Raw genomic sequence first — 27564 nt, forward strand, 5'->3', positions numbered from 1 at the left:
TGACTATTACACTGTTCATGTTACATTGGATTGTTTTTACTATTTTTCTATTTTGCAAGTTATTGATCATAATTACATAAGTTATAAATAGCAAAATAAGTAAATTAAATAAATTATGTAATTCCTTCTAAAGGTTACTAGTTGCAAAGGGCTGTCCTACTCTTTTTTTCATAATTAAACAGTAAATTATCATAATGTGATAGTTTGACTTTAACGGATGTCAGTAGTTGGATGAATGAAAACAACATTTATACCATCTGAACTTGTTTAAGTATTGTTTATTAATCTCAAAAAAGCAGAATTAAACGGGAAAGCAAGTTTAATATGTGCATTAGTGCTATTCAGAGATGTATGCCTGCAGATTATGTTATGTTGTTTAAAGACTTGTAACCCCTGCCGTCCTCCCAAAAAAAATCAGAAAAGCAAGAGAAGCATGGACATATAAGAATTTAATTTTCTACATTATAATGTTATACATTTCTATCATTATGTTAGGAATACTTGGAAGATTTTCCAAAGAGAAATACCTTCCAATGAGAATGCTCTTATGTTTAAAAGAGTTTGCCAGAATGAATGCAATTTTTTTACATGAAAAAGGACATTAATTTGATTAAGCAACTGGCCAACAAAAATATTTGGTTCAAGGACACAAGCAGAGATCCAAAGTAGCAGTGAATGATGACTGATTTCTGACGATTGATTGTTGGATTTATCTTGGACTAAGAAAAATAATATTTTTTCTCCTTCTTTTAGCTGATTGGGGCTTCGGAGTTGCATCCAGCTTTGCACTTACACTCATCCACATATAAATAGTCATAAATGATGGTTGTGCCATTCAGACATGTTAAGGTTACTTCTTTTTTATGGCTCTTGAACTCTTGGCAACAACTGCAGTTAAGCTGAAATGTCTTTTCCTTTTGGGAATACCTGTCCAGGTGGAGAAAAAAAGTTAGATACTTTTTGGTAAAATATAACTAATTACATGCATTTTTACATAATCCATCTCAAATCAGTCCTGGGGGTTACTGTAGAGTTTAAAAACTCCAACAAATAGTTGGTCAGAATGATTAAAAATGCACATGGCCACCCAATCATCAAAACAATTCAACATAATCAACTGGTAAATTGAAAGGGGCTCTTGTCTCCATGAAGCTGATATTTTATGAATATTACACTATCCAGTAGAAGAATGAATAGGTAAGAGTAGGATAGGCCTCCTTGTCACTTACACTGAAGAGCTTGGACACATTCCTTCACAGTAAGTCAATTCCACAGTTTCAGAAGATACACATTCATTTTCACGGATTAGAGTTTGATTCTTGTATGGCTTGCAGTTTGGTGCTAGAAAATGAAAGGTAAAAAGGAAATATTGTACTTTTCACTTAGTCTTCACATTCACTGTTGTGGTTGCTGATTAATGAAATAATCTACCATTTGTTTCCTTCCAAGTTATTTTTTGATCTTCTCAATCTCTCCTACAACTTTGGAATTCCCTAGTGCTGCTCATTCATATGTTAATCATGTATTTTCCCACTTAGCTTTTTAGTCCAGATAAGGTATGCCAGATATTGCCATTTGCTCAACCCACTACTACTAATGATAAATGTTACACAAGCTCACAAAGCCTTCATTTTTCACTCTCAGGAATTCAAGAATTGATAACATTGGAGTATTACTTAAGAGAAGTGTACAAGATGTGTATCATAAAACAGACTAGGTTTTGCTGACCTGATGGTCCATTACATGTAAGATATAAGCAAAAAGAAATGGGAGAATTTTTTTTTTAGGAATCTCAGGAGACAATTTGTCTCTAATGATATAGCAGAAGATTCAGTTCTTAGCCTGCCCTCTTCAACATTTTGATTCATAAATTTAAATGAGGTAGAGGTAATGTTTATCAAATGTATTAATAAAGACCTTAGGAATTATGGATTTTTAATTTTTTGTTTACTTACTCTCTTTGCATATCTTGCAGCAGCCATTGTGAGTCAATTCAGTGTGATCCTTTGACAACAAAGAAAGTTTGTGTTATTATTTTAATCAATATCACATCTTGATGTACAGTAAAATTAGATATATCTAGTATGGGGTGTTAATTTCCTTCAAACTTCAATACCTACATAACAAAATGCTTCAATCTATCATTATTCAATGTTTCTAAGGAGGAGAATCAAAACCAGAAAGTTATGAATTGATTATGAGTTATATGTTACTGCTTATGGGAAAATGCATTATTTCTTTATCTCTGTAAAAGAACAATGATTTCAGCGAATAGATACATTTTTACTAACAAAAGCATTTTATGATTTTTCATTGAAGAACACCACATTCTATTTAAAAAAAATCCTAAAGAACACCATAGTTCACGAGTGATAAAAAATGAGAAAAACCCAGCTAGTTTCAATTCAATTCATCCAAGTGTGTGACCTCTACTCTTCTTCCAGAAAATAATAGGGATTCCAGAAATTAATCCAGATTATAATGTGGATAAGATTGGTACTTAAAGAAACACAAGTTGTTACCTCAGAGTTTCTAAATGTGGAAAGCTTGATAACCCTGCTCATCCAATTATACTTACAAGTTTAAAAAAAAAACATTTGCGTACTGAATATATGAATATTTTCATTCTGAATGTATTGTGAGCCAGATGATGAGGGATGGGACATGCTCCTAACTTTAGTCACCACCATTTCTCCTTGCTGAACAAATAAATTGACCCACAACTTTATTGTATAGGAGGCAACTGTTAGTTATTCAATGTTTATGAATAAGAAGGAGTAATCAATAACATTAATCTCAATCTTGAACAATGGATGTTGATCCTGACTATTTGATATGGATCTTTGGTATGATTTTGATTTTAAAAAAACCATATTCATTATATTCAAGAAATGTAAACCATAAATAAAAAAAGAATAAATAAAAATTGACAGAAAACTTACAGGACTGCAGTCTGGATCAAAGATAGGGCACGATTCTCTAGTCTCAACCACAACGAGCGCATTGTTCTTTGGTTCACATTTGTACTGACTACAGTTACCCGGTTTTGTCCGCCCAGGCTGGTTTTTTTTTTTTTTGTAAATTAGGAGAAAGAGTATGAGAGAGGACTGTTATTTTAATTGTAAACTTTATAATAGAAAATTATAAGCCAAAGTTCTTAATATGCCTGGATCAGCGTTTCTCAACCTCAGGAACTTTAAAATGTACAGTATGGACTTCAACTTCTAGAATTCCCCACCCAGCATGGCCTCAGGTGCTGTTCAAGATATCCTACGTGGCAGTGCCTAGGTGCTTTTGTGAATGGCTGGTTTTCTACCAGTGCAACATGGACTGCAGAGTACCTCCCACCTCTTTCTCCACCATCTTTCTCCTTCTTTCTTCTGCCACCACTCCAAATGACACCTCCCACATAGTCCTTTCTCTCAGGAGGCCACCACTGGCTCTTCGCCTTGCATCCTGCTGCCTCCTCCCTGACTGTGCCTGGGAGATGAAGGGCCACTGCTCTCACTGCATGCATCTCAGAACTGCACCCTTGTCCAGCACTTGGGTTCAGGGCCACCAGCAGGAGATAAAAAGACAGCAAAGATCAGCTGTGGGCTGGGGCACTGGGGAGCAGCAGGGGTATATGGCGCAGGGTTCCCAAAGGGCAGAAATGGGAGAGAAGATAAGACAGAAGTGAAGTCAAGCACAGCACAACAGAAGTGTGAAGTCCTTGCCTATCAACAGCACTGTCCTGTCCTGATGATTGCAACCTGGACTATTGGAACTGCTCTTACTAAATGGTACAGTCACATGATGTTTTGCCTAATGACTATATCACTTAGTAACAGAAGTTCCTGTTCCAATTGTGGTCATATATTGGGGACTACTTGTTTTCAGTTTAGTCCAGTTTTCCTATCTTACAATTGCTACCCGTCTTGTAGATTGGAGATGATGAAATATAGTTCAATATATTAGGAGGAAAGCATGCTGAGTCCTATTCACATTTTAACAGCTTACAGTATTTGGATACTTCAGCTCTCATCTGCTAGTGCTATGAGGAAAGTAGGCATTAAAATGCAGTGTTACAGTTTGAAAAGGAGTTCAGATTGATTAGCAAAAGCGCATGAATACCCTATTATTTCACTTGTGCACAATACGAATGAGAAGATACTACCTCTAGTAACTCAGCAGTGCCATTAATGGTGACGATGCAAGCCACTTGGATGCAGTTTCCACAACATTCACCGGGTTTTATTTGGTACTCGTGACCCTGTTAACAGACAGTAGGAATTAATACCGATGGAGAGATAGCCTCCTGTAAAACTCCAGTTAAGCTACATTTAGGCAGGAAAGACTTGTTCTTACCATGGGACAATCTGTATTGCAGGTAACTGGCTTACATTCCACAACATTTCTCTTAGTAACAGGGTCTTTAACAGAACTACAGATGCACGTTTCACAGGGTTTACCAGGAACGATCATTCCAGGCTGGGAAAAAATATAATTCTATATAATTCTCATTAGGGTAAAAGCAGCATTTGTGTTTAATGTAACTAAGCCTATATATAGCATTAGACATGTAAGGTGATAAGGAGAAATGGCGCATATTAAATAGGAATCTATATAAGAATGTCAGTGGGTGAGCAGCTCTGAAGCTATGGTCCTAGTCCCTTTTTCTTTGCTTTTGCTTTTTACTTTTATTTGTTATTGTACGTTAATATCCACAAGAAAACAACCCAACTCATAGAGTACCAAGGATCCCACATTTCAACCCTGAGCTACAAATATTATTTTTTATAGACTTAAAAGGCTTTGACTGCCATCGTAAATACCATCGTGATATCTGGAGTCTCCCTCACAGATATCTCTCCTTTTGTGCATTCCCTACTGTTCAACTAAAGAACCCTTTCCCTGACAGGGATGGTGAAATCCAGAATACAATATGGATCTTCATGCTAAACCTTTGATTTATAATTGAACATGTAGAAAACAGTTTTATTCACATACATGAATAATAAATACTAGTTTTTTTACCTCATAATTTTTTCCATTAACCAAACAGACTTTTTCTGTTGTTTCTAAAAACAGAAAACACCAATTATTTAAAGTATAATGGGAAAGAATATTCAGATTTAAAATTAATATTTAAAATAAAAGAATTTAATAGAATTAGAATAGTAGAATTAGAATTACAATACTTTATTTGGCCAAGAGTGATTGGACACACAAGGAATTTGTCTCCAGTACAGAAACTCTCAGTGTACATGTCAAGCAACAGAGTAATAATAATGATGATGATACCAATAAGGGGGGATAGTAAAGATGAGAAAGAAGAAGATGATAATATAATAATAATAATAATAATAATAATAATAATAATAATAATAATAATAACAACAACAACAACAATAACAATAATAATAATAATAATAATAATAATAATAATAATAATAATAATAATAATAATAATAATAATAATAACAATAAATAATAATAATAATTAATAATAATAATTCCACTGGAATTGGTGCAAAAATTATAATATTAAAACAACAACAAACTGGTGGAAACATAAGCCTGAAAAAGTCACCGAAAATCAGATGGTCAAGATCCTATGGGATTTTCGTATACAAACGGACAAAATACTGGCGCATAACACACCAGACATCACACTGGTTGAGAAAAATAAGGTTACAATCATAGACATTGCAATACCAGGTGATAGCAGGGTCAACGAGAAGGAACATGAAAAAATCGTGAAATATTAGGACTTAAAAATTGAAATTCAACTATCATGGCACAAACCAGCAGTGGTAATTCCAGTGGTAGTTGGCACACTGGGTGCTATTCCAAAAGCACTGGAATTACATTTAAAACAGTTAAAACTTGACAAAATCACCATCAGTCAAATGCAAAAAGCTGCACTGCTTGGATCTGCACGTATATTACGAAAATACGTTAGACGTCCTGGGCCCCTGGGTGGGGCCCGACTAGTAATCAATGCCAAATCCGGCGAAACAACTGGCCGCTGTAATAATAATAATACAGCCACACAACATGGGTAAAGAGACATCAGAAATATAGTGAGGATTAATGGTCAGCAGAGTGATGACACAAGGGGAAAAACTTCCTATTTCTAGCTGTTTTGGCATGCAATGCCCTATAGCCAGGATGGTGAACCTATGGGTCGCACGTTGCATTATGGGTGCGGCATGCCCACGCATGACCCCCCCCTGCGCTGCCCCCCATGGCAACGCGAGCAAAAAAAGGTTGCCATCGCTGCCCTATAACAAAGCATCCCAAAGGAAGGAGTTGAAACATTTTATGCCCAGGATTTGAGGGATCTGTAGATATTTTCCCAGCCCTCTTTCTGGCTTGTGCAATATACAATTCCTCCATGGAAAGCAGGCTGCTTGCAATGGGTTTTTCTGCAGTCCTAAGTATCCGTTGGAGTCTGTATCTGTCCTGTTTAGTTGCTGTACCAAGCCAGACAGTTCTAGAGGTACAAATGACAGACTCAATAATTCCTCTGTAGAACTGTATCAGCAGCTACTGGGACAGTCTGAACCTCCCAGTTTGACTATTTAACACTGACTATTTAATACTATTTAATTAGTCAGGTATAACTAATTGTAAGAAGATAGCCGAATACTTTATATACAAAGTTATTTTTATTTCATTTTATTTATGACTTTTATATTGCTTCCCTCCAAGAAGCTTAAAGTAGCAAACAACCTTCTGGGATAGATAAGGCACATATATAGTGATTAGACTAAACTACTCATGATGGAATCCTGGGTGAATCTCCTCTGATTTAGATCCCCCCAATTCAGTGAATATATGAACTGTCAGTCTTTATGGCAGAATGAAGATTTGAATGGGAATTTCACAGTTTTATCAGACTTGCTATTAATAATTAGATTAGGTGAAATATTAAGGCAGGAGATGCTATTGCGATACAACTTCAAATCTACAGCACAAAGCAGCTTCTGTTATGCTTAAATAATGATTTCTATAGCTACCCTAAATTCCCATTCTTTAAAGTTTGTTATGAGATAAAAAAACAAATAGAAACCAAAGTTAGGAATAGATCCATCCTACATATTGTCATGTTATTTCATCTCATCTACAATTCCCCTGGTTATGGCTGTTTTTCCCTTAGACCAGAGGTGTCAAACTTGATTTCATTGAGGGCCACATCAGGGTTGTGTTTGACCTTAGGAGGGCAGGGTGGATGATGCCACTCATGTCGCGGGGGTGGGGGGGCACCCGTGGTGGCCCAAGCACTTTACTAGCAAAAACAGGCTCCTGAGCTTCATTTTCGGCTGTGATGGCATTCTGCAACCCTCTGCCAGTGAAAATGGAGCTCAGGAGGGCAGCACGCAGCCCTCCTGAGTTCCGTTTTCACTGGCAGAAGCACCGTGGGCTGGTCCTTTGCTATTTCCAGGGCGGTCCTATAGGCCAGATATAAGCACCCCGTGGGCTAGATCTGGCCCCTGGGCCTTGAGTTTGACACCCCTGCCTTAGGCTATAATATATATATTATATATCTCAGCAAGTTTGAACTTACCACAAGTAATGGTGGCACAGCATCGACCAAAAGAGACTGAGGCTACGTGCTCTCCGGGTTTACAAACCTTCTTTTCGTTGGAGCACATACTGGTGTTGCATACTGTGGAATAGATCAACAGGAAGAAAAAACTGAACAAGGCCTGAAACAATTGGACTTGCCTGGCTTCTTGGGATAACGGCTATCTGATCTATAATTCTGGTGTGATATCAGAACATGTAGACCCTAGTGCAGTGATGGCTAACCTTTTTGTCCTTGTGTGCCAAAATCGTGTGTGTGCGTGTGCCCACACCCACTATTCCATGCACCCCGCTTCCTGCGCATGCGCACGTGACACTCCCTGTGCATGCGCATGCAACCCCACCCGGGCCTACTCAGCCTCCTGCACCATGCTGGGGAGGGGCTTTTCTCGAGCCTCCGGAAGGGCGAAAACAGCCTTCCCCAGGCTCCAGAGGCCCTCTGAAGGCCGGAAACAGTGGGGTTGCACGCGCATGCACAGGGAGGCCCTCTGAAGGCCGGAAACAGGCCTATTTCCAGACATGTATCATAGGTTCGCCATCATGGCCCTAGAGTATTAGGTGCACATAACCTTGATCCTATAGGAAATGAGGAAAAGAATATTTCCCAATTTCTAGTTTTCTGCCTAAAACTCTATCTAAAGCATATAGTTCTAGTATGTAAAGAATACAGGGTGTCTGAACCTCCAAAGGTTGTTCTCTCTCCTATATATCAAATATGTGGACTAGTAATTTAGTTGTCTTTTGAGTGTTCATTTACTATCCCTGTTACTGTCTGTCTCTCTGTCTGTCTGTCTGTCTGTCTGTCTCTCTCAAAAGTGTCAGGCAATCCAATTTTTCTCTAATGGAAACATAGTTAACATTAACATTTAAAGACTCAATTATTACTTCTCTTGTTTCTGTTTCCAGGAATTGCAATAGCTTTGGATCATTGTTCACCACGATACTTCAAAGATAAATGGTGGCAGAAAGTTGAAATGCCTGTGTTTTCTAGGCATAACAATGCCTCCCCTCTCTTCTTTCAAAGTCAAAGGGTGCTGGCTATGTGGAAGATTCAGCGACCACAAGCAAATAAGCCTGTTTAGTCTCGAAAGTTCTGGTAAAGGGGGCCGTGTGTGTCAGCCAGCCAGAAAACATGATAAGAAGAGCTAATTTTACTTTATTGAAAAATTACAATCACAGAATCTTGCAAGTCTGAAATTACTTCCTTTATAGCCTCCAAAACTAGGGAGGGACTTGCCCTGTTCACATTCTTGCTGCAGGCAATTTAATTGATCCTTCCCTTGGCTGGCTTGCCTCTCAAGGTCATTCCACATAGTGTGTGTGTGTGTGTGTGTGTATGAATTCCACCTTCAAGCAAGCCTGAAGTTTTCACTGATCATTTCTTATATGATCAGTACATTGTATTGTATTGTATTGTATTGTATTGTATTTTGTATTGTATTGTATTATATCTTTTTAGACCTTGACTGGGCAACACCCTGATATCCTTTTCTCAGACTTTTGGGTCTGAAGGTTCCCTGGGCCACAGCCCTTGTAGTTCCAAGCAATCATAGCACCACCAGAGGGCAACAGAAGTTGTGGTGGTGTTTGTGGAGCCTGTAATATATTAAAGCGGTATATGGATACAGGTGTGTGTGTGAGAGAACACAACAGAGCTTCACAACCCTTTTGGTATTATAGATAGATAAACAAATAATGCATACCACATCTTATTTCGGGGCAGCATTGATCATCTGGATTTAGCACAGAGATGGGCATGTGTCCTTCCTCCTTACAATCTTGGATTGTTGATGGGCAGTCCTGTGGCTTACATTGTACGCTGAGAGTCAAAGGGTCACATGTACATTCATTACAGTTGCTCTTCCATTTGCTACCAGGCTGTTGTAAAGAAAAGTCAGATTAACAGGGACACAATGATAACTATAAGTTTTAAACCTATCACTTGGACCAACAGTGTACTTAAGAAGGAGCAATTACTTGGCTTTTCGTTATGTCAGATATACCTGCTGACAGTGACGTGCGGTGATGTTTATGACTGGTGAGGCTGGTGACATCATCAAACCGCGTGGTTGCTCATGACTGGTGGGGCTGGTGACGTCATCAAACCGCGTGGTTGCTCCGAACGCACGGGCGCAGCCCAAACAGAGAAGTTTCTTTTCTCAGAAATGTCAGAAAGAGGCAGGCAGGCTGCCGCAGCTCCACTGAAAAGACATTTCTGAGAAGAGAAACTTCTCCTTTCTCCTCCACCCCCCCCCCCCGCCTCTAGCACTGACGTTGTTACCTAGGCATTTTTTGCATCTGGCGAGCCCACGATCCTTTCAAAGGGAATGGGAAAATGTGTGCAAGCGGCTCCTCAGCAGCGCACAGTCTCAGATTAGCGCAGCTGTGATTCCCTTTCCCTGCACACGTGGTTCCATTCCTCTCCTTCCTAAATCAACATGAAGGGGACCGCGGCTACGCTGATTGAGGTTGGAGCTGAGGAGCCGCCTGAACGCGTGGTCCCATTCCCCTTGCAAGGATCGCGGGCTCGCCAGATGCAAAAAATGCCTAGGTAACATCATCAGTGCTAGAAGGGAATGGGCAGGGAGAAGGAGGAGAAAGGAGAAGTTTCTCTTCTCAGAAATGTCAGAAAGAGGCAGGCAGGCTGCCGCAGCTCCACTGAAAAGACATTTCTGAGAAGAGAAACTTCTCCTTTCTCCTCCTCCCCCCCGCCTCTAGCACTGACTTTGTTACCTAGGCATTTTTTGCATCTGGCGAGCCCACGATCCTTGCAAGGGGAATGGGAAAATGTGTGCAAGCGGCTCCTCAGCAGCGCACAGCCTCAGATTAGCGCAGCTGTGATTCCCTTTCCCTGCACACGTGGTTCCATTCCTCTCCTTCCTAAATCAACATGAAGGGGACCGCGGCTACGCTGATTGAGGCTGGAGCTGAGGAGCCTCTTGCACACGTGGTCCCATTTCCCTTGCAAGGATCCCGGGCTCGCCCGAGGCAAAAAAAGGCGAGATCGGCATACTTGGGGCTGCTGCTGAGATGTCCAGGGAGGCTAAACCAAGCCGCGCGCCTCTCCCAGCCACTTTCACGGCTTCCCGGAGTAATTTTTTTTTCATGATGAGAGCGGTGAGGCTCCGCCTCCCCTGCCTCCCCTGACTGCACGTCACTGCCTGCTGAATTGTTCCTTAAAATTTGGAAGAGATTTACTTCATGGTGATTTTATTTAATGGCTAAGAAGGGCTCTAAAGTTACAAACCATAGGAAACTATAATAAATTAAGTATGCACCATTTCAAGTGTTCTGTTTGATAAATATAAACTTAATACTAGCGGACATTAATTGTAGTTAGCACTGATTTTTTTTAATCCTGCTTTTTTCACATACCAATACTCCTTCCTCCTCATATTTTCCCAAAAACAACAACCAGGTGAGGTGAGCTCAGAGAAAGTGACTAGTCTAAATTCATGGCCAGTTTTGCATGCCTAAAGTGGGACTAGAATCGACAGTCTTTTGGTTTCTAGGCCAGAACCTTAACCATTACACCAAACTGGCTCCCTCAATTTGATATTTTAGTTAGAGTTGTTTTTTTCTACAAGGTGCTTTCCAAGTATAGTCTGAATTCTCATTTAGTTTAATCTTGCTCTTCTAAGAACAACTTATGGGCACGTGTTTTGACTCTGCCTGTACCTCCACTGACAGATCATCCCGTTTGGTGTCTCTAAGTGAAATGGTCTCCCATCTTCAATCCAAAGTGACATGATGTCCTTTTCTAGTGATGTACCCTGGGTTCATGATGACATAGCATTCTGTATGAACTACTTACCGGTTTTGGGGATCCATCTGGTCCCACACAACCTATTTAAAAAAAGTGAAAAATTCACACAGATGTCATTTGCTCAGATAATATAGTACATTCTCTTTCAACATGGAAGCATCCAGATGCATTAAGCTTGGAATTCTGAACATTGTACTGATGATGTTACCTAGTTTGGGTAATGAAACATTTACAAGAAAGCAAGCAAACTCAGAGAGCACCAAGGACCCCTCATTTCAACCGTGAGCTACAAATATTCTCTTTTACTGGATTGAAACCAGTTATGAAAAAACTATGGCAATAAGAGCTGGTGTACTTAATTTCCTTGGAAAAGCAAAGTTGAAAACACCATCTTTCCCTCCCAAACCATAGGATTGTTCTTCCCAACTGCCAGATATAAAAATGATTCTTCCTATTATCAGTATATTGCATGCTTCAGTAACCAGTGGGTCATCACTATTCATAATGAAAAGAGAAACTTACCACATTCTGGAACACAGATGCCACTGAAAGAACTGAACAAGATTGAGCCCTCTGGGCAAACGCATTGTTCAGCAACATGGTCATTCAGGCCATGCGCTACTCTGCAAGACATGGAGAAAATTGTGTATTGTTGAAATATTTTTTGTAGTATTACATATAAACATTCCTGCTCACTTTTCAGCAATAAAATAGTTGCCAGACAGATTAATATGGTGTATTCCATTTTGAAATTAAATGTTTGAAAAGCACATCATGAAGAGATGCAAAAAAAAAAAAAAATCCCCACAAAAATCATGTTTTTAGTTCTTCAAGCATAAAAGAAAATTGGCACTTTCACGGCTAATTCTATGTCATTCCTTTCCCAGCTTCTAGCAGTCAGCCATTTGTCCAGCCAAAGCAGGGAAATGCTTGAGTGGTCCAGGATGCCATTTCTGGGCAGAGTCTTCCTTGTCAGAATTGTTTAAGTCAATCACTGTAGTTGTTAATTCTGACTTCCTCATTGAGTTTGCTTGTCAGAAGGTCACAAAAGGTGATCACATGATCCTGGGACACTGCAACCATGATAAACACAAGGCAATTGCCAAATGTCCAAATTTACATCATGTGACCATGGGGATGCTGCAATGATGATAAGTGTGAAAAACAGACATGAGTCACTTTGTTCAGTGCCGTTATAACTTTGAACAGACACTAAACAAACTGTTGTAAGTTGAGGACTACCTGTATGTGTCTTCTGAAAAATCATCTCCATTAGGATCTAATCTTTTGATGCAGGGATCTTTGAGCATCTTCAAACTTAAAGGCCATGCATATTCCCTATGTACTTTGGATTGGCTTATTTTTTCTGCTTTAATGATAGGAGGTCTGAATGTAGAAATGAGACTCAGAAATGGCCATTCTTGTTGCTTACTCTTCATTTAATAATTATTCAAAATTAGATACTTCAAATATCAATTTTTAGCATTTTAAATCTCTCTCAAATATGAAAGTTAAGACAGATGGAGTCTGAATCATGCTCTCAAATAAAGCACATGGAGATGACTTATCAAAGAGCTTCCTTTCTAGAATATTTGAGTGCCTCTCACAAATAAAGTTTGCAGCTTACACAACCTTAGGATTTTTCTGGAATTTCTTAAAAGAGTCCAATTTTTCAGGATTTCTGGCGAGCAACTGCTTTAAGGTATCCAAATATTAGATGTCATGCAACTCTTTAAAAAGCAGAGTTTTTTCCCCTCCAGACTCAAGCAGAAATATGAAAAAGCAGGGCTATGTTAGAATTGGGTGACATCCAAATTGAATAAATTAATAAATAATAAAAATAACTAAAAAAAATTCCAGAAGGTAATTACATAATACAGTAACAGATATGCAGTAGTGTAGAAGATGAGCAAGGTGTAATCTCATTGTATGAACTAAATGAAATGTTAGTTCACATAAACTTTAATTTTTCTCATACATCATTACATAGATAAAAATGTTTAAAATAACTTTTTTCTAATTAATACATAAATTGTCATTATGTCACACAGGTTTAAATTCATAATATTCCATCAAGTCACATTTCCTATTGAAAGAAATAAAAAGTGTGCTTGATAAAGGAATTAATATACCATTATTATTATTATTATTATTATTATTATTATTATTATTATTATTATTATTATTATTATTATTATTATTATTATTATTATTATTATTTTGTACCACAGCGGCCAATTGTTTCGCCGGATTTGGCATTGATTACTAGTCGGGCCCTGCCCAGGGGCCTAGGACGTCGTAACGTATTTTCGTAATATACGTGCAGTTCCAAGCAGTGCAGCTTTTTGCATTTGACTGATTGTGATTTTGTCAAGTTTTAACTGTTTTAAATGTAATTCCAGTGCTTTTGGAATAGCACCCAGTGTGCCGATTACCACTGGAATTACCACTGCTGGTTTGTGCCATAATCGTTGAATTTCAATTTTTAAGTCCTGGTATTTCGTGACTTTTTCATGTTCCTTCTCGTTGACCCTGCTATCACCTGGTGTCTATGATTGTAACCTTCTTTTTCTCAACCAGTGTGATGTCTGACGTGTTATGCGCTAGTATTTTGTCTGTTTGTATACAAAAATCCCACAGGATCTTGACCATCTGATTTTCGGTGACTTTTTCAGGCTTATGTTCCCACCAGTTTGTTGTTGTTTTAATATTATAATTTTTGCACAAATTCCAGTGGATCATTTATGCTACTGAATTGTGCCGCAATTTATAATCAGTCTGCGCAATTTTTTTACAGCAGCTGAGTATGTGGTCAACAGTTTCTTCTTCTTCTTCTTCTTCTTCTTCTTCTTCTTCTTCTTCTTCTTCTTCTTCTTCTTCTTCTTCTTCTTCTTCTTCTATTATTATTATTATTATTATTATTATTATTATTATTATTATTATTATTATTATTATTATTATTATTATGTTAATCTTTGGTGAGATTCACAGCCTTTGGGGCTGGTTGGTAGCTCAACAGCTCGAGTCCTAACCAAGGACCTAGGAACTGTTAAGGTAACGTTGGAGGATATAAGTTGTTCCAAGGAGGGTGATTTTTTGTAGAGTCAGAATGTTCAAATCAGGTAAATTTAGAGTTTTCAAATAGCGAGGTAGCCCATTAGGTATTGCTCCAAGGGCTCCAATTACAATTGGGACAACACATGATTTCTTTTCCCACAGTCGCTCAACCTCAATTTGCAAGTCCCGGTATTTTGTGATTTTTTCTTGCTGTTTATCTTCAATTCGTGCATCACCAGGTATTGCAATGTCAATGAACCATACTGTTTTTCTTTTCAATTATTGTTATGCCTGGTGTGTTGTAGGCCAAGTGCCTGTCAGTCTGGATTCTGAAGTCCCACAAGATTTTGCCTTTCTCATTCTCTAAAACCTTCCCAACCTGATGATCCCAGTGGTTTTTGCCTGTACTCAAATCCAAACCTTTGGCACAATTTCCAGTGAATAATCTTAGCAACGCGGTCATGGTGTTGTAGGTAGTCAGTTTGTGAAATTTTGCTGCACTTGCTGATCAAGTGGTCGACTGTCTCATCTTTCTCATTACAGAGGCGACATTTGCTGTTGGTGGTAACATGTTGAATTTTTGCCTTCTGGCAGTTTGTGGCTAAGGCTTGTTCTTGAGCTGCCAAGATAAAGCCTTCTGTTGCTTTTTTCAATACTCCTGATCTTAACGAGTTCCAACTTAGTTTTTGGTCAGCTTTGCCTTCAATACTTTTCAAGTATTGGCCATGCATAGCTTTGCTTTTCCAATTTTCAGCTCGCTTCTCAATTACTTCTTTCTTATATTCAGCTTTTAACTTAGTTGTCTTCAAAAGGCCTCCTTTATTTACTTCCTTAATCACTGGTTCTTCACTTTTCTGGATATAATCATTCAAGCTGCGTCTTTCTTCTTCCACAGTCTGCTTTACTTGTAGGAGTCCTCGACCACCCTCTGCTCTTGGTAGATACAATCGGTCAACATCACTTTTAGGGTGCAAAGCATGATTCGTTGTCATAAGCTTCCTTGTTTTTCTGTCCAAATTGTCTAACTCCATCTGGGTCCAGTCAATTATCCCTGCAAAGTATCAAATTACAGGTATAGCCCAGGTATTTATGGCTTTTATGATGTTTCCTCCACTCAGTTTGGACTTTAATATCTTGCGAATTCATCGAATGTACTTGGCTGAGGTTAATTCCTTGACTTTATTATGCATTAAGTCAGAGGCCTCTAAAATCCCCAAGTACTTGTAGCCTTCTTCTGGTGTTACTGCCTTTATCATTTCTTCATGCTCAAGTTGTATTCCATCATTTTCTAGGAACTTGCCTTCCTTGGTTGCCATTGTTGTACATTTGTCAATTCCAAACTGCATACCAATGTCTTGGCTAAATTCTTTTGTGCTTTCAATTAATAAATTCAGTTCAGCTTTTGTTTTACCAAACAGCTTCAAATCATCCATGTACACCAAGTGTGAAATTTTCAGTCCTTTCTTTGCAAGTTCGTATCCACAGTTCACCTTCTTCAAAATGATGTTGACTTCACCAATGTTCTCTCCATTTGTTGTTTTAACTGTTTTCTATTTTTGCATATTTGCTTTCAAAAATGTACAGATATTTTTGCTGATTCCAAAGTTTTTCAAACAGGTGTTAATCCAGCTATGGGGTAATGAGTCAAAGCCTTATTGTAATCAATCCACGCCATATTTAAATTTGTTTTTCTTCGTTTTGCATTTTTAGTACCATTTTGTCTATGAGCAGCTGGTCTTTTGTTCCTCTTGATTTTTTATAATTTCCTTTTTGTTCTACTGGATAGAAACTGTTTTCCATCAGATGACTGAATACTGACTTTGCCAATATCCTTGTAAAAAGTTTGAACATTTTTCGCAGACATTATTATTGTTGTTGTTGTTGTTGTTGTTATTATTATTATTATTATTATTATTATTATTATTATTATTATGTTTTTCTTACCCATTTTCACAGCTTCGTGGATGAATAGGGGCACAAGGAGCATACACCTTGTCTTTTGGGCAATGATAGGCTGTAAATGAGAAAATAAAACACATTATAAACAGGCAAAGATAATGAGTCCAATAAGGGGGGAAAGTATATGGTACCTACACAACCTCCTTCTCCGTTTTGTAGAACAACAAAACCAGTAAAACATCTACAAGTGATTTCAAACGTTTTGGAGAATCAAGGGGAGAAAAGAGAGCTTTTAACTTTTCTTGTTATTTATCTTTCTTCCTCTATTTTTCCCTTGAAGAAAAGAGTCAAATCCCCATGTTATTCCACGAAGAGCGCTTTCTATTAAGTTTTGAGGACTGAATCTTAAGTATTTATACGTTCATGGGGTGGAAGGGCAACTTCTTTCTTTTGGAAAACATTTACGTCCTGAAGAACTTGCAGTTGTTAATTAATTAATTTTAATTGCAAAAGGAAAAAAAAAACATTGTATGTAACAGAAATAACATCTTTGGATTTGTTTCCGAGCTGTTTAAAACAGATCTTGAAAAAATTATATTTAGAATATTTTCAGAAACTTTGCAGTTTTTAGGATACCCCCCCCCCAACCAAATCTGCTTTTCATTTCATTATTGTAAAAACATTTCTGTTGTGAAACAAAGGACAAAAATAAGAGTGATAACAATTTAGTGAATTAATAAGCAATTTTGTCCAGTATTTTTGTCCAGTATTTCTCAGTTAGCATGGTTGGCTTAGGAATTCTTGGAGTTAAAGTCCAAAAATCATAAAGGAGACATAGTTCTCCACCCCCGTTCTAGAAGAACAGAAAGACTGATACGAGAGAGCAGATATATCTGAAGACTGGAATACAATGAAGAATGAGCTAAAGCTTATGTTCTAAGTGCAACTTCCAAGAAATGGAATCCATTCCTTTTCTTCCTAGTGCTTTATACATTTCCTGCTACCTTGCATTTGCTTTTCAATCTTTTAAAAACAATAATAAAGTCTGAAAAATGATTGGGATACAAGATGAAGTAATGTTTGCCCATGTCACCTTGTTGTTCAGTTTGTATGGTTGACTCTTGGTCTTCTAACAGAAGCAGAAACACTTCATTCTCTACTTACGGCATTTCCCTTCAGTTTTGTTCCTCCAGTCAGCACAAGCTCCATTAGACGTGCAAAGAGAGGCATACATTTCAATGTATAAGCAACTCAAGGAATCGTTGGAAGGCTGACATGTTTCATGGATGCATTTGTCATAGAAGTTTCTTGGAGACAGAACTTTATGGCAATCTGCAAAAATACTTAAAAACCAGGAGATGAAATTAAAACAATATCAATTAAGCAAGCTTTTTTTTTTCATGGTGAAGGTACAACTAAAAGAATAAGCATTGTGGCAAGACATGATATGAAGCATATAAAAATTCTGATTCTGCACTGCTAGGTCATATTCCTAGACTACTATTCTATCTGATATATAAGAAATCTGAAGATCATTTGAATAGCTGGTAAATAATACAAAGCAATTCCTAATTCTGTGAGATATCATAATATTGCTATAGAAAGTCTATGTATAGTTGGGGAGACCATTCATGGCCCAAGGATTGGTTATGGACTGAGATAGCCTCCCATCTGGACTACAGTTAGAACTGCTGCTTCCTAGCTCAATAATCAGCTAATGCCCAGATCACCAAGAAGAACTGCTATTCTGCTGGTGAAGCTCCCTTTCCTATCATTGTGCCAGATAAGTGATAGGCTGCTGAGAAACAAGGGAAATAATAGAGAAAGGCTTGATGAGTGAATAGAATTTGCGAATAGGAGTAGCTTGTAGACAATTATTTGATGGGTTGATACAGGACAAGTTGGAATATTCTTTATTGGCCAAGTGTGATTGGACACACAAGGAATTTGTCTCTGGTACATAAATTATGAGTGTACACACAAAGTGCTAAGCCATAGATACACTGTGAATGGAGATTCTCAGTCATTCAGGTTATGGTTATTCCAAAAGTGCTTTTTCAAGAGGCAACTGGACTTTCTGGTTTTTCTTCAAAGACTCTTGGATGAGAAGTCAAACATCTTCAAAGAGAAACAAGAAAATCCAGTTGCCCCTTGAAAAGCACCTTTAGGTCATAAATCATAAATCATAAAATACAAACAACAAGTGATAAATCATAAGATACCAATAGGAAAGATAGTAGGAAAGATGAAAAGATGAGAAGGGTAATTCAATTCATCCCCACTACATGGATAAATATATTTAGGGTTAGGGTTAGTCTTCATTATGGCAGAATTACAATGAAGCAGGGAACCTGACTCTTAAGCAATTTTGTGGCACATGCTAGTAAATGTTTCTGCCTATAAATGAATATAGATGTGTGCTTGTGCATGCAATCTTTCATATGACGTATGTTCAGGTCCTGTCACTGCTATTCAAAGTAACTTTATATTTGATGGGCCTCCAATGTTTTCTGGGAAGCTCTCTAGAATTTGTTGTGCTAGAGATAAAAGAGGATATGTTTGCAAAAGCTGAGTTTCACTTACTCGCTTATAATCAGCTCGCACAAAGGTGATGGAGAGCTGCAGGGTGTTGGTGTTGGTGTTGGTGTTGTTGTTGTTGTTGTTGTTGTTGGTGTAGTCTCCACTAGTGCAGTTGTGCTCATTATAGGAGGTGTTGTTGGCTCCACCTGACAGTAGGGCTTATTGATATCAGGCACTTGCCAGTAGATTGCCATATCTGAGCAGGAGGAAGCTTTCTGTCCATTGGGCTTGCGACAATCATCTGATTGGTCATTTGAACAGCTCCCTAAGAATAAAAAGAGGTGAATCATAAGTAGGCTAAAAATACAAGTTGTATGAATATTCAGCATGCCCACTTGGAATAACATTTGGATGGTGGGATGGATTTCCTATTTCCATAATAAGAAATAATGATATAATATGGGCACATTTCTATAACATACAAGCACACACACACACTGTGAATGATGGCTCACATCAGTATTTGTGTCTATTTGTATATGTGTGGGTGAATTTGCTTTATATCAGGGGTGTCAAACTCAAGGCCTGTGGCTAGGATCTGGCCCCGGAGTGGTTAGAATTGGCCCTTGGGGTTGCCCTGGAAACAGCAAAGGACTGACCCATGGTACTTCTGCCAGTGAACACGGACCCCCCAATCTCTGTTTTCAGCTGGGACGGCCTCCTGCAACCCTCTGCCAGTGGAAACAGAGCTCGCAGCCCTCCCTGTTTATGCTGGCAGAGAGTTGCAGGACACCGTCCCAGCTGAAAACCGAGATTGGAAGCCTTTTTTCGCTGGCAGACTGCTTGGGCCATCACAAGCACCCCTGACACATGACATCAAGATGGCGATGCCCACCCTGGCCACACCCATTGTGGCCCCCATAGGTCAAGCATAACCCTGATGCGTCCCTCAATGAAATTGAGTTTGACACTGCTGCTTTATATCAAGTCACTTAGAAAGTGTCATCACCTAGCCTACATGGCTTGTTTCACAACCTAAACTGGGTCAAACCTGATTAGAAACTAGATGGAAAACCACCTGAGAACTCCAACGCTGTTTGTGAAAAATGCTGGAAAAGTGAGAAATATCCCAGGAAAAACTTGTGAGAAACCATTTCCGTAACACTGGTTAGCCAGTCTGCATGAATGAAATTATTGAAAGCTAGCCCACCTTGAAGGCATTTTTATTTCTGAACTGAATCAAGCCTCTGATTCAGCTAGATAGATATAGGTAGCAGGAACTTTGAATTCTTTTAGAAATGGAAATGCAAAGAGTTTGAAAGACAAATATTCTGACCGCTAAACATCAACTTACTACTAAACTTTATTTTGATATTGATTTTTAAAATAGTGGACATAGTCACATATTCATTCATTTCTTTTGAAGGTACCTCCTTGAAGAGAAAGTGCTGAAATATTTTATTTATTCTTGTTACTTACCACACTGTCCCTCTGTGTTGTCTTGAAAGAGTTCATGTGGAAGAATAATAAAGAAGACGAAACCATTGAAGGAAATAAAACTATTGATCTCAGGTATTTCAATCATCATGGTCAAACCAAATCTAGTAACCAAAATGCCATCTTTGACAAAACCGTTTGGGGCAGACTCATTGCCAAAAAAGATCTAGAAACATCAGGATAAAGGAGGTTGAAGAGCATACTGCAATATAAATCTGAACAATTTACCTTACGCCATTCTAATGCATTTTAGTTCCATTGCTTCTATGATACTTATGTTCTGCTGCCTTTTAGAATTTTTTTAAAAATGTGTTTGCTGTAACCTGCCTTTCCCCCAAAATACTGTTCAAGCTAACATTCAAATAATAACAACAATAATATTCTGACTTACTCGGAACTGCCTGAATATCGAGGCATTACCTTAACAGCTCTTAGGTCATTGGTTAGAACTGTTAAGTTTTTACCAGTCCCAGACTGTGAATCAAATTGAAGATTAACCATAATAATAAGAGAAAGAAGGGAAAAAAACTATTTGTATATGTGTATGTGTATACATACATGGTATCTCCCTCCCTCCCTCCCTCCCTCCCTCTCCTTTTGTTTCCCATATGCGTGTTTTTCCATCTGTCTGATACAGCGATGTCCAACTGTTTGAAATTGCAACCATACATAATTGGCAATTTAAAAAAAATTTCCCTGAGTAAAGTACAGCTGGCTGAACTGTTCAGGCTTGTAGCTTCTGCAGGGACCTAATCAATGGGCAACTAGAATATGAAGGGCTAGATGTGTGAATGCTCTTCTGTCCCTATCAAACATCTTTTCCAAAGGGCAGTGTTATGATTTGGTAGTCATCTGTTTACATGGGAAATGGCTTCAGTTTAAAATGGTGTTTAGTTGTAGCCTGGACTTAGCTATTACAACAGTTTCTGTTCCACCCTTTCATCCCTATGTGGCTCTGTGAGTTATCTGGGAGCTTCTAATTCTCCCACGGTGTGGCCTAATGACATTGTTTCTAGGAAGATATTTATCTGAACTTTATGAAATGTATTTGCATGGGGAAACATCACACTGTAAATAAACTTTAATTCAAGATTAAAGTTAGAGTAGTTGGTCTGTCCTAAAGATAGCTCAACATTAAAAAACACAAATTCTTTTCTCATGATAACAATATGATTCAACAACTATTTTGCAATATTGTCTTAACATAGCCATAGCTTTCTCTATTTGGTTAAAACATTATTATTTCTAAAAGCTTAGACACTTTACCTCGTTAACTCTCACTCCTTCATGCATTTCACTAACTAGTCGGACTTCCATAGAGTTGTAATATATAATCAGGGATCTGGAACAGGATTGATTATCAGCTACATCACAGAAGGCATTGTCAAGCAAAATACGGAGGTTTCCAAATTTATTCACAATCTCTTTCACCAAGATATAAGTGCAATTGCCATGAAAAGTGTAAGAAGTGCCGTCAAAAGTCATAAAATTATAATGGTCCCAACCCTTACAGATACCTATGAGAAAAATTTTAAAAGGTACACATTTAGGCATGCAATTTTCAGAAATTTTAACAAAGGATATTTAATTCACCACTGAAAGAATTAGTAACCATGACATTTGAAGGACTACAGAGCTGTCTAGTAACCATGGAAAAGTGAATAAATCATAACTTGGCTGATGCTATAGGTCAGCGATGGCGAACCTTTTTTGGCTTGCGTGCCATAAGTGAGGGGAGCGCAGGAGGGTGGTGTGCAGGTGTGCCGCACCCATAATGCAATGCGTGCACTACAGGCATGAACCCCCATTTTTTGCATGCTTTTTTCGCCCTCCCCATACTCCAGGGGCTTTATAGGAGCCTGGAGAGGGTGAAAACAGCCCCTCCTGCCCCCCCAGAGGCCCTCCGAAGGCTTCAGGGACCTTCAGGAGGCTTCCCTGAAGCCTTTGGAGCGCTCAAAATGACTCTCCTAGCAAACCGGAAGTGACTTTCGGTTTGCTTGGAGGGTCGTTTTGACTGCTCTGGAGACTTCAGGGAAGCCTCCTGAAGGTCCCTGAAGCCTCCGGAGCGCTCAAAACAACCCTCTGAGCAAACCGAAAGTCCATCCCCGGACTTCTGTTTTGCCCATAGGTTTTTTGTGCTCTGGAGGCTTCAGGGAAGCTCATGAAGCCTCTGGAGGGCCTCCCAGGGGGGGGAGGCTCTTTTCACCCTCCTCAGGCTCCTATAAAGCCTCTGGAGCCTGGGGAGGGTGAAAAATGGCTTTAAAAAAGGGCGAACTCAGCTCCAAATGGCTCCGCTTGCCACCTGTGGCATGTGTGCCGTAGGTTCACCATCCCGACTACAGGTGATATATATATGCACATCATTTTTTATTCCAGAAACCAAAGCTGGAATGCTACAAGTAGTTGCATAAAGGTAGTGTAGTTAAACCTGACATAGCTTACTCCTTTGTAATATGAGTTTTATACTGTAATCTATTTTGCTTACATTCACATTCATAGCGTTCTATGCAACCATCTTTATCCACTATTTTCTTTGGTTCAAGTCCATTGGCACAGGTTTTCTTCTCAGGTGGTGGGAGCGGTATCAGAACAATTCGGTTGTTCCCCTCACATGTTGCGTTAGTGCAATTACTAAACATCCATGTTTCATTATACTGGGAGGTAAACAAGAGAACATTATTCTAAAATTATTGACCTCATTAAAAACAAACAAAGAAAGAAAGAGGTAATGTCAATTAGGGAGCAATGGGGACCAATCCTATTTGGGAAGCAAATGGGGATCTTTCCAAAGTGCAGAAATAATACCATTTGAGAAACAAAGAGTGCCACCATGGAGCAGCCAGTTAATTTTGTCTGGCCTCATAAGATAATCAGGTAAAGGTTTGCTTAGTAGCTGTATGAATAACTACTAAGAAATCCTAGGCTTTAAACTAGACTGGAAAAAGAATTTAAAAAATCACAACAAAAGTGCAATGGCAAATTATTTCCATAGTGTTGCCAGGAAAATTGCATGAATGTGTCCAGGGAGATACTATAAGTTGAGTAAAAAAAGACATGCTCTGCATATACAGAACTCTATTCAATCTTCTGCCTCCAGGACTGTGAAAGACTCTTGCTCGGAACTATGAGAGCTATGCTAAGGAAGATGGGGCTAAAATAAAGACCTGAGTGTAAAGGAAGAATCACTGTAGCTAGTTCTTCCCACCCAAGGACTATAACACAATAAAGAAGAGCGCTGAGTGCTATCCCCATAACATCATCCTTCTTTCTCTTTCTGGTGATATAGTAGTTGGCAGTGCACTTTTTGAAATGCTGACATCTCTGTCAATGTTTGTCACTGGATGTAAATACAGCTTACTGCAAAATGTTAAAACAGATCAGTACTGGTTCTAAAGCAGATCACCCTTTCAGAAAGTGAGACCAATAGGAATCTTGAAAGCACAAAGACTTCATTTTATGGATCCATGTTTGCAGTAAGAAAAAAAGTTACAACTGGGAATTTGAACATGGGCCTCCACATTCCATGGTCAACATCTGTTGTTTTTCTTTCCAAAGAGACTTGCAGGAGGTTCTTTTGTCAGGGTTCTGATAGATGCCCTAATTAATTCATGGGCCTCGAGCCAAGTTTCAAAATAAATCCAGTTATTTATTAGGAGCAACATGTCAGCACGTACCCGAGTAGAGTTAGCTCTGCCCCACGTGATTTATGGCCCAATCATGACCCTGTTTCCTCCCTCCTCCCAGGGTGTGTCATAAATAACATTCTCCAATGGAGTATTTTCATGGGTTGTAGAAAACATGCCTCTCCAGCTGGCTCTGGTAACCTGGGATACAATCTGGAGAAAGGTATGTGTGGAATGTGCTTCTGGTCATGGCAGCTCCCCCTTCCTGCCTATGGCAACTCAAGAGCAGGCCAAGAATGCCTTATGAGTTGACATGTTTCTTTTGTTCAATTTGTTTTTAGAGCTTATGTGACACTTTGCATTTTGTTTTCCAGGTCAAGTACAGGGCAAACAGTAGATGTAGTCAGAGTGAGCTTTGGGAAATACAAGAAGGTGTTTGGGGACTTCATGTTATCACCCCAGATTTAAAACTCCAAAAAACTTTTAGCGAGTTGTGCCCCATTAGTATAAATTCCCAATGCAAGTCTTGTAAATGTCATATTTCATCCTAATTAATAGAAAATTATATCGGGAGTGCATTAAAAATCACATTACCTTTCTAGGTGGATCCACATTAAGGCAATATGGTGTAGAAGTTGAGGAAATGATTTCCTGAGTTCTTGTGGGAGTTGGGGAAGTGTGTGGTTTAGTTGGTGGAGCAGAAGTAGTAGAACTGAGAATCGGTAATGTTCCTGTGGTTGTAACTGGATGGGGAGTTGTTGTAGGGCAGAATACTGGATACCTCTTAATTTCACAATTTGCATCACAGATTGCAGTAAAACGGCATCCAGAACTATCAGTTTTATTATATATTATGTCCCCTGTTTAAAAGAATCAATAAATTAAAAAGCAGCATGCACAAATGCTATGAACTCAGACACATAATTAAATGTTAAATGTATGTGTAATTCAACATTATGTTTTATGATTGCAACATGTCTTCTAATCGAGTTTATGTAGAAGTAAATCTGGTATATTGTATAAGCCAGTGATGTGCGGTGAGGTTTATGGCTGGTGAGGCCAGCAGAGGCAGGAAGGTTCTCGTCGTTCCCCAGTTGCTTTCGAGGACTACGGAGCGTGAGCTGGCGGAGCATGCTCAGGAAGGAGGGGAATGGGACCACGTGTGCTGGAGGCTGAGGCTGCCTCAGCCTCCAGCACACGTGATCCCATTCCCCGCCTTCCTGAGCATGCTCCGCCGGCTCACGCTCCGCAGTCCTCGAAAGCGACTGGGGAACGACGAGAACCTTCCTGCCTCTGCTGGACTTCGTGCGCTCCTTGAGGAGCGCGCGAAGTCCAGCAGAGGCAGGAAGGTTCTCGTCGTTCCCCAGTCGCTTTTGTGGCTTCGTCATCCGGGAGCGCTGACAACATTTCTGCCTCCGCAGCTCCTGGGCGCGGCCGGACGGCTGTATATAATATTATAATATTATATATATATATATATATATAGTATATAATATTATATACTATTATTTCATAAAGAGAGGTGAGGCTCTGCCTCCCCTGCCTCCCCTGACCGCACGTCCCTGGTATAAGCATCAAAGAAGTTATCATTAAAAGTAATTCAGGATGGGTTTTTTGAATGGAGGCCCATTGTTTTTTAGTGGGTGTTACGCCCCAAAAACCGTGGATGAGCGTTCATGATTTATAATGAGCAAGTGTCAAGAGAGAGGGGGGAGGGGGGAGAGGGAGGAGAGAGAGAGAGAGAGAGAGAGAGAGAGAGAGAGAGAGAGAGAGAGAGAGACTGACTAGCATGAGTATCAATAACCATTCCTTTTCCTTGTCTAGCCTCAAATGGTGCCAGACAGAGATGGATAAATAATTTATTCCATCCAACTGCAAAATTTCCTGAATCTAAAGGGGAATAAGAGACTATATGCAAGCCAAAATCAATAGTTTTAAAATATTAAGCAAAATTATTGATAATTGAAAATTAACACACACTTATTAAGAAAAAGGTTTCCCCATCAGGATATAAAACAATTCAGTCTCTAGGAAAAATGCTCATCAAAAGGCACATATTAACAGAAATGTTCACAAAAATCATCCATATTATACAAACTGGGAGAATAAGAAAAATGTCTGAAAATAGAATTTATACCCTTGTCTATCTCAAGCCTGAGGATCCTGGAAAGAAACAGAACTCATGATCCAAATGCTGGGGAGCAGAGTTGCAAACTATACATTGCTCTCCCCATAAAAGGAATGACTAGCATATGGTAATGAATCTTGAAGGACCAATATCCTTATCCTAAATTAAGCATTCAAAATAGGAACCGATGCTTTCAGATGCATTATATAATAATAAAATATTAAATGCCTGAACAAATGACAGCATTTTCATTAGCTTCTCAGCAAAACAGCCTTCCCCAGATAAAGCAGTCGAAAAATATAGTGTACATATGTGGAAGGGTGAGCTGTAAATATATCTATAGTAAAAGGAATTTCTGAATGAAACTCACCTGGAGAAAATAAAGAATCAGGAGTTCCGGATACATGGCAGAAACATGGAGTTGCTCTGCTTAAAGTAGTTGCTAGTGTGGAACCTGATAATGACAAAGACACAAAAAATTACATAGAAGTAACGAAATGATATGAGTTTGATATCAACTGAAACTGTACTACCAAAATTTAATACTGCCCTTCAAAAATTATGGCAAGAGAAAAACTTCCTATCCCTACAAAAATCATAGTTAACTCAAAAATTCTGCAACCACACTTTGGACAAGAGCCTTATACTTAGGAGAGTCATTCACTACTGACTACCTCAAATCCATACTTATTGAAAGTACTGTCAGAAAAATTCAGCCCGAGGCCACATATTGTAATATCAATTAAGCAAACGTGAATGAAGAAGTTGTTTCCTTAAAACATGGGAGCAAATACAATTTCCCATTAAAATAGATAAATTGCTACAACAGCTGAATTGATAAATATGCATTGAAAAATGGGCCTTCAATGTCTTGCTGAGAACATGTAAGATAATAATGGAATTGACATGATATACTCTATTGCTCTCTTCTCTCTGTTTTTGGTGTCTTAAAATAAGTATTTGACAGAATATTTATTAGGAATAGAAAGCTTTGTAGTTGTTTACTTACCGGTTGATACTCCTAGACTCATAGAGGCAAGAGTTGACACTGGAGGAGAAAGAGTTGTGGTTATCTGCTTTCCTGTTGTTACTCCAGAAGTGACTGCTTTTGTTGTTGGTGGAGTAGGGAGAGTAGTGGTTGTTTGCTTTCCTGTTGTGACACCTGCACTTGTAGACACCAGGGGTGTGCTTGGACTAGTGGTGGATGCAGTGGAGATAATTCCAGAAGTGACTAGTTTTGTTGTTGGTGGAGTAGGGACAATAGTGATTGTTTGCTTTCCTGTTGTGACACCTGCACTTGTAGACACCAGGGGTGTGCTTGGACTGGTGGTCGATGCAGTGGAGATAATTCCAGAAGTGACTGGTTTTGTTGTTGGTGGAGTAGGGAGAGTAGTGGTTGTTTGCTTTCCTGTTGTGACACCTGCACTTGTAGACACCAGGGGTGTGCTTGGACTAGTGGTGGATGCAGTGGAGATAATTCCAGAAGTGACTGGTTTTGTTGT

General features: G+C 38.9%; 1 protein-coding gene across 1 annotated transcript; it reads right to left on the minus strand.

Annotated features, from left to right (window-relative positions):
- Positions 1–262: 262 nt before the first annotated feature.
- LOC309384831 (intestinal mucin-like protein) lies at positions 263–27564 on the minus strand. Its single transcript, XM_081938645.1, has 20 exons — positions 27072–27564; positions 26433–26516; positions 24529–24794; positions 22797–22965; positions 21578–21828; positions 20294–20477; positions 18878–19139; positions 17459–17637; positions 16340–16409; positions 11861–11961; positions 11387–11418; positions 9276–9450; positions 7553–7654; positions 5017–5060; positions 4348–4470; positions 4157–4252; positions 2943–3059; positions 1956–2004; positions 1230–1341; positions 263–927 (listed from the first exon to the last, which is right to left on the minus strand). The coding sequence occupies exons 1-20, from the start codon at positions 27091–27093 to the stop codon at positions 750–752; spliced, it is 2616 nt and encodes an 871-aa protein (XP_081794771.1). The 5' UTR covers positions 27094–27564; the 3' UTR covers positions 263–749.

The sequence above is a fragment of the Natrix helvetica genome (assembly GCF_964273705.1).
Source record: "Natrix helvetica genome assembly, chromosome: 1".
Classification (NCBI taxonomy): Eukaryota; Metazoa; Chordata; class Lepidosauria; order Squamata; family Natricidae; genus Natrix; species Natrix helvetica.

Bases quoted from the DNA above. Each gene is read 5' to 3' on its own strand.
- LOC309384831 (XM_081938645.1), bottom strand. From the start codon at position 27,093: ATGAGTCTAGGAGTATCAACCG. The intron at 26,517-27,071 runs GTAAGTAAACAA...TGTCATTATCAG, and splicing joins GAGTCTAGGAGTATCAACCG to GTTCCACACTAGCAACTACT. The intron at 17,638-18,877 runs GTAAGTGAAACT...CTGGTTTTTAAG, and splicing joins TGCGAGCTGATTATAAGCGA to TATTTTTGCAGATTGCCATA.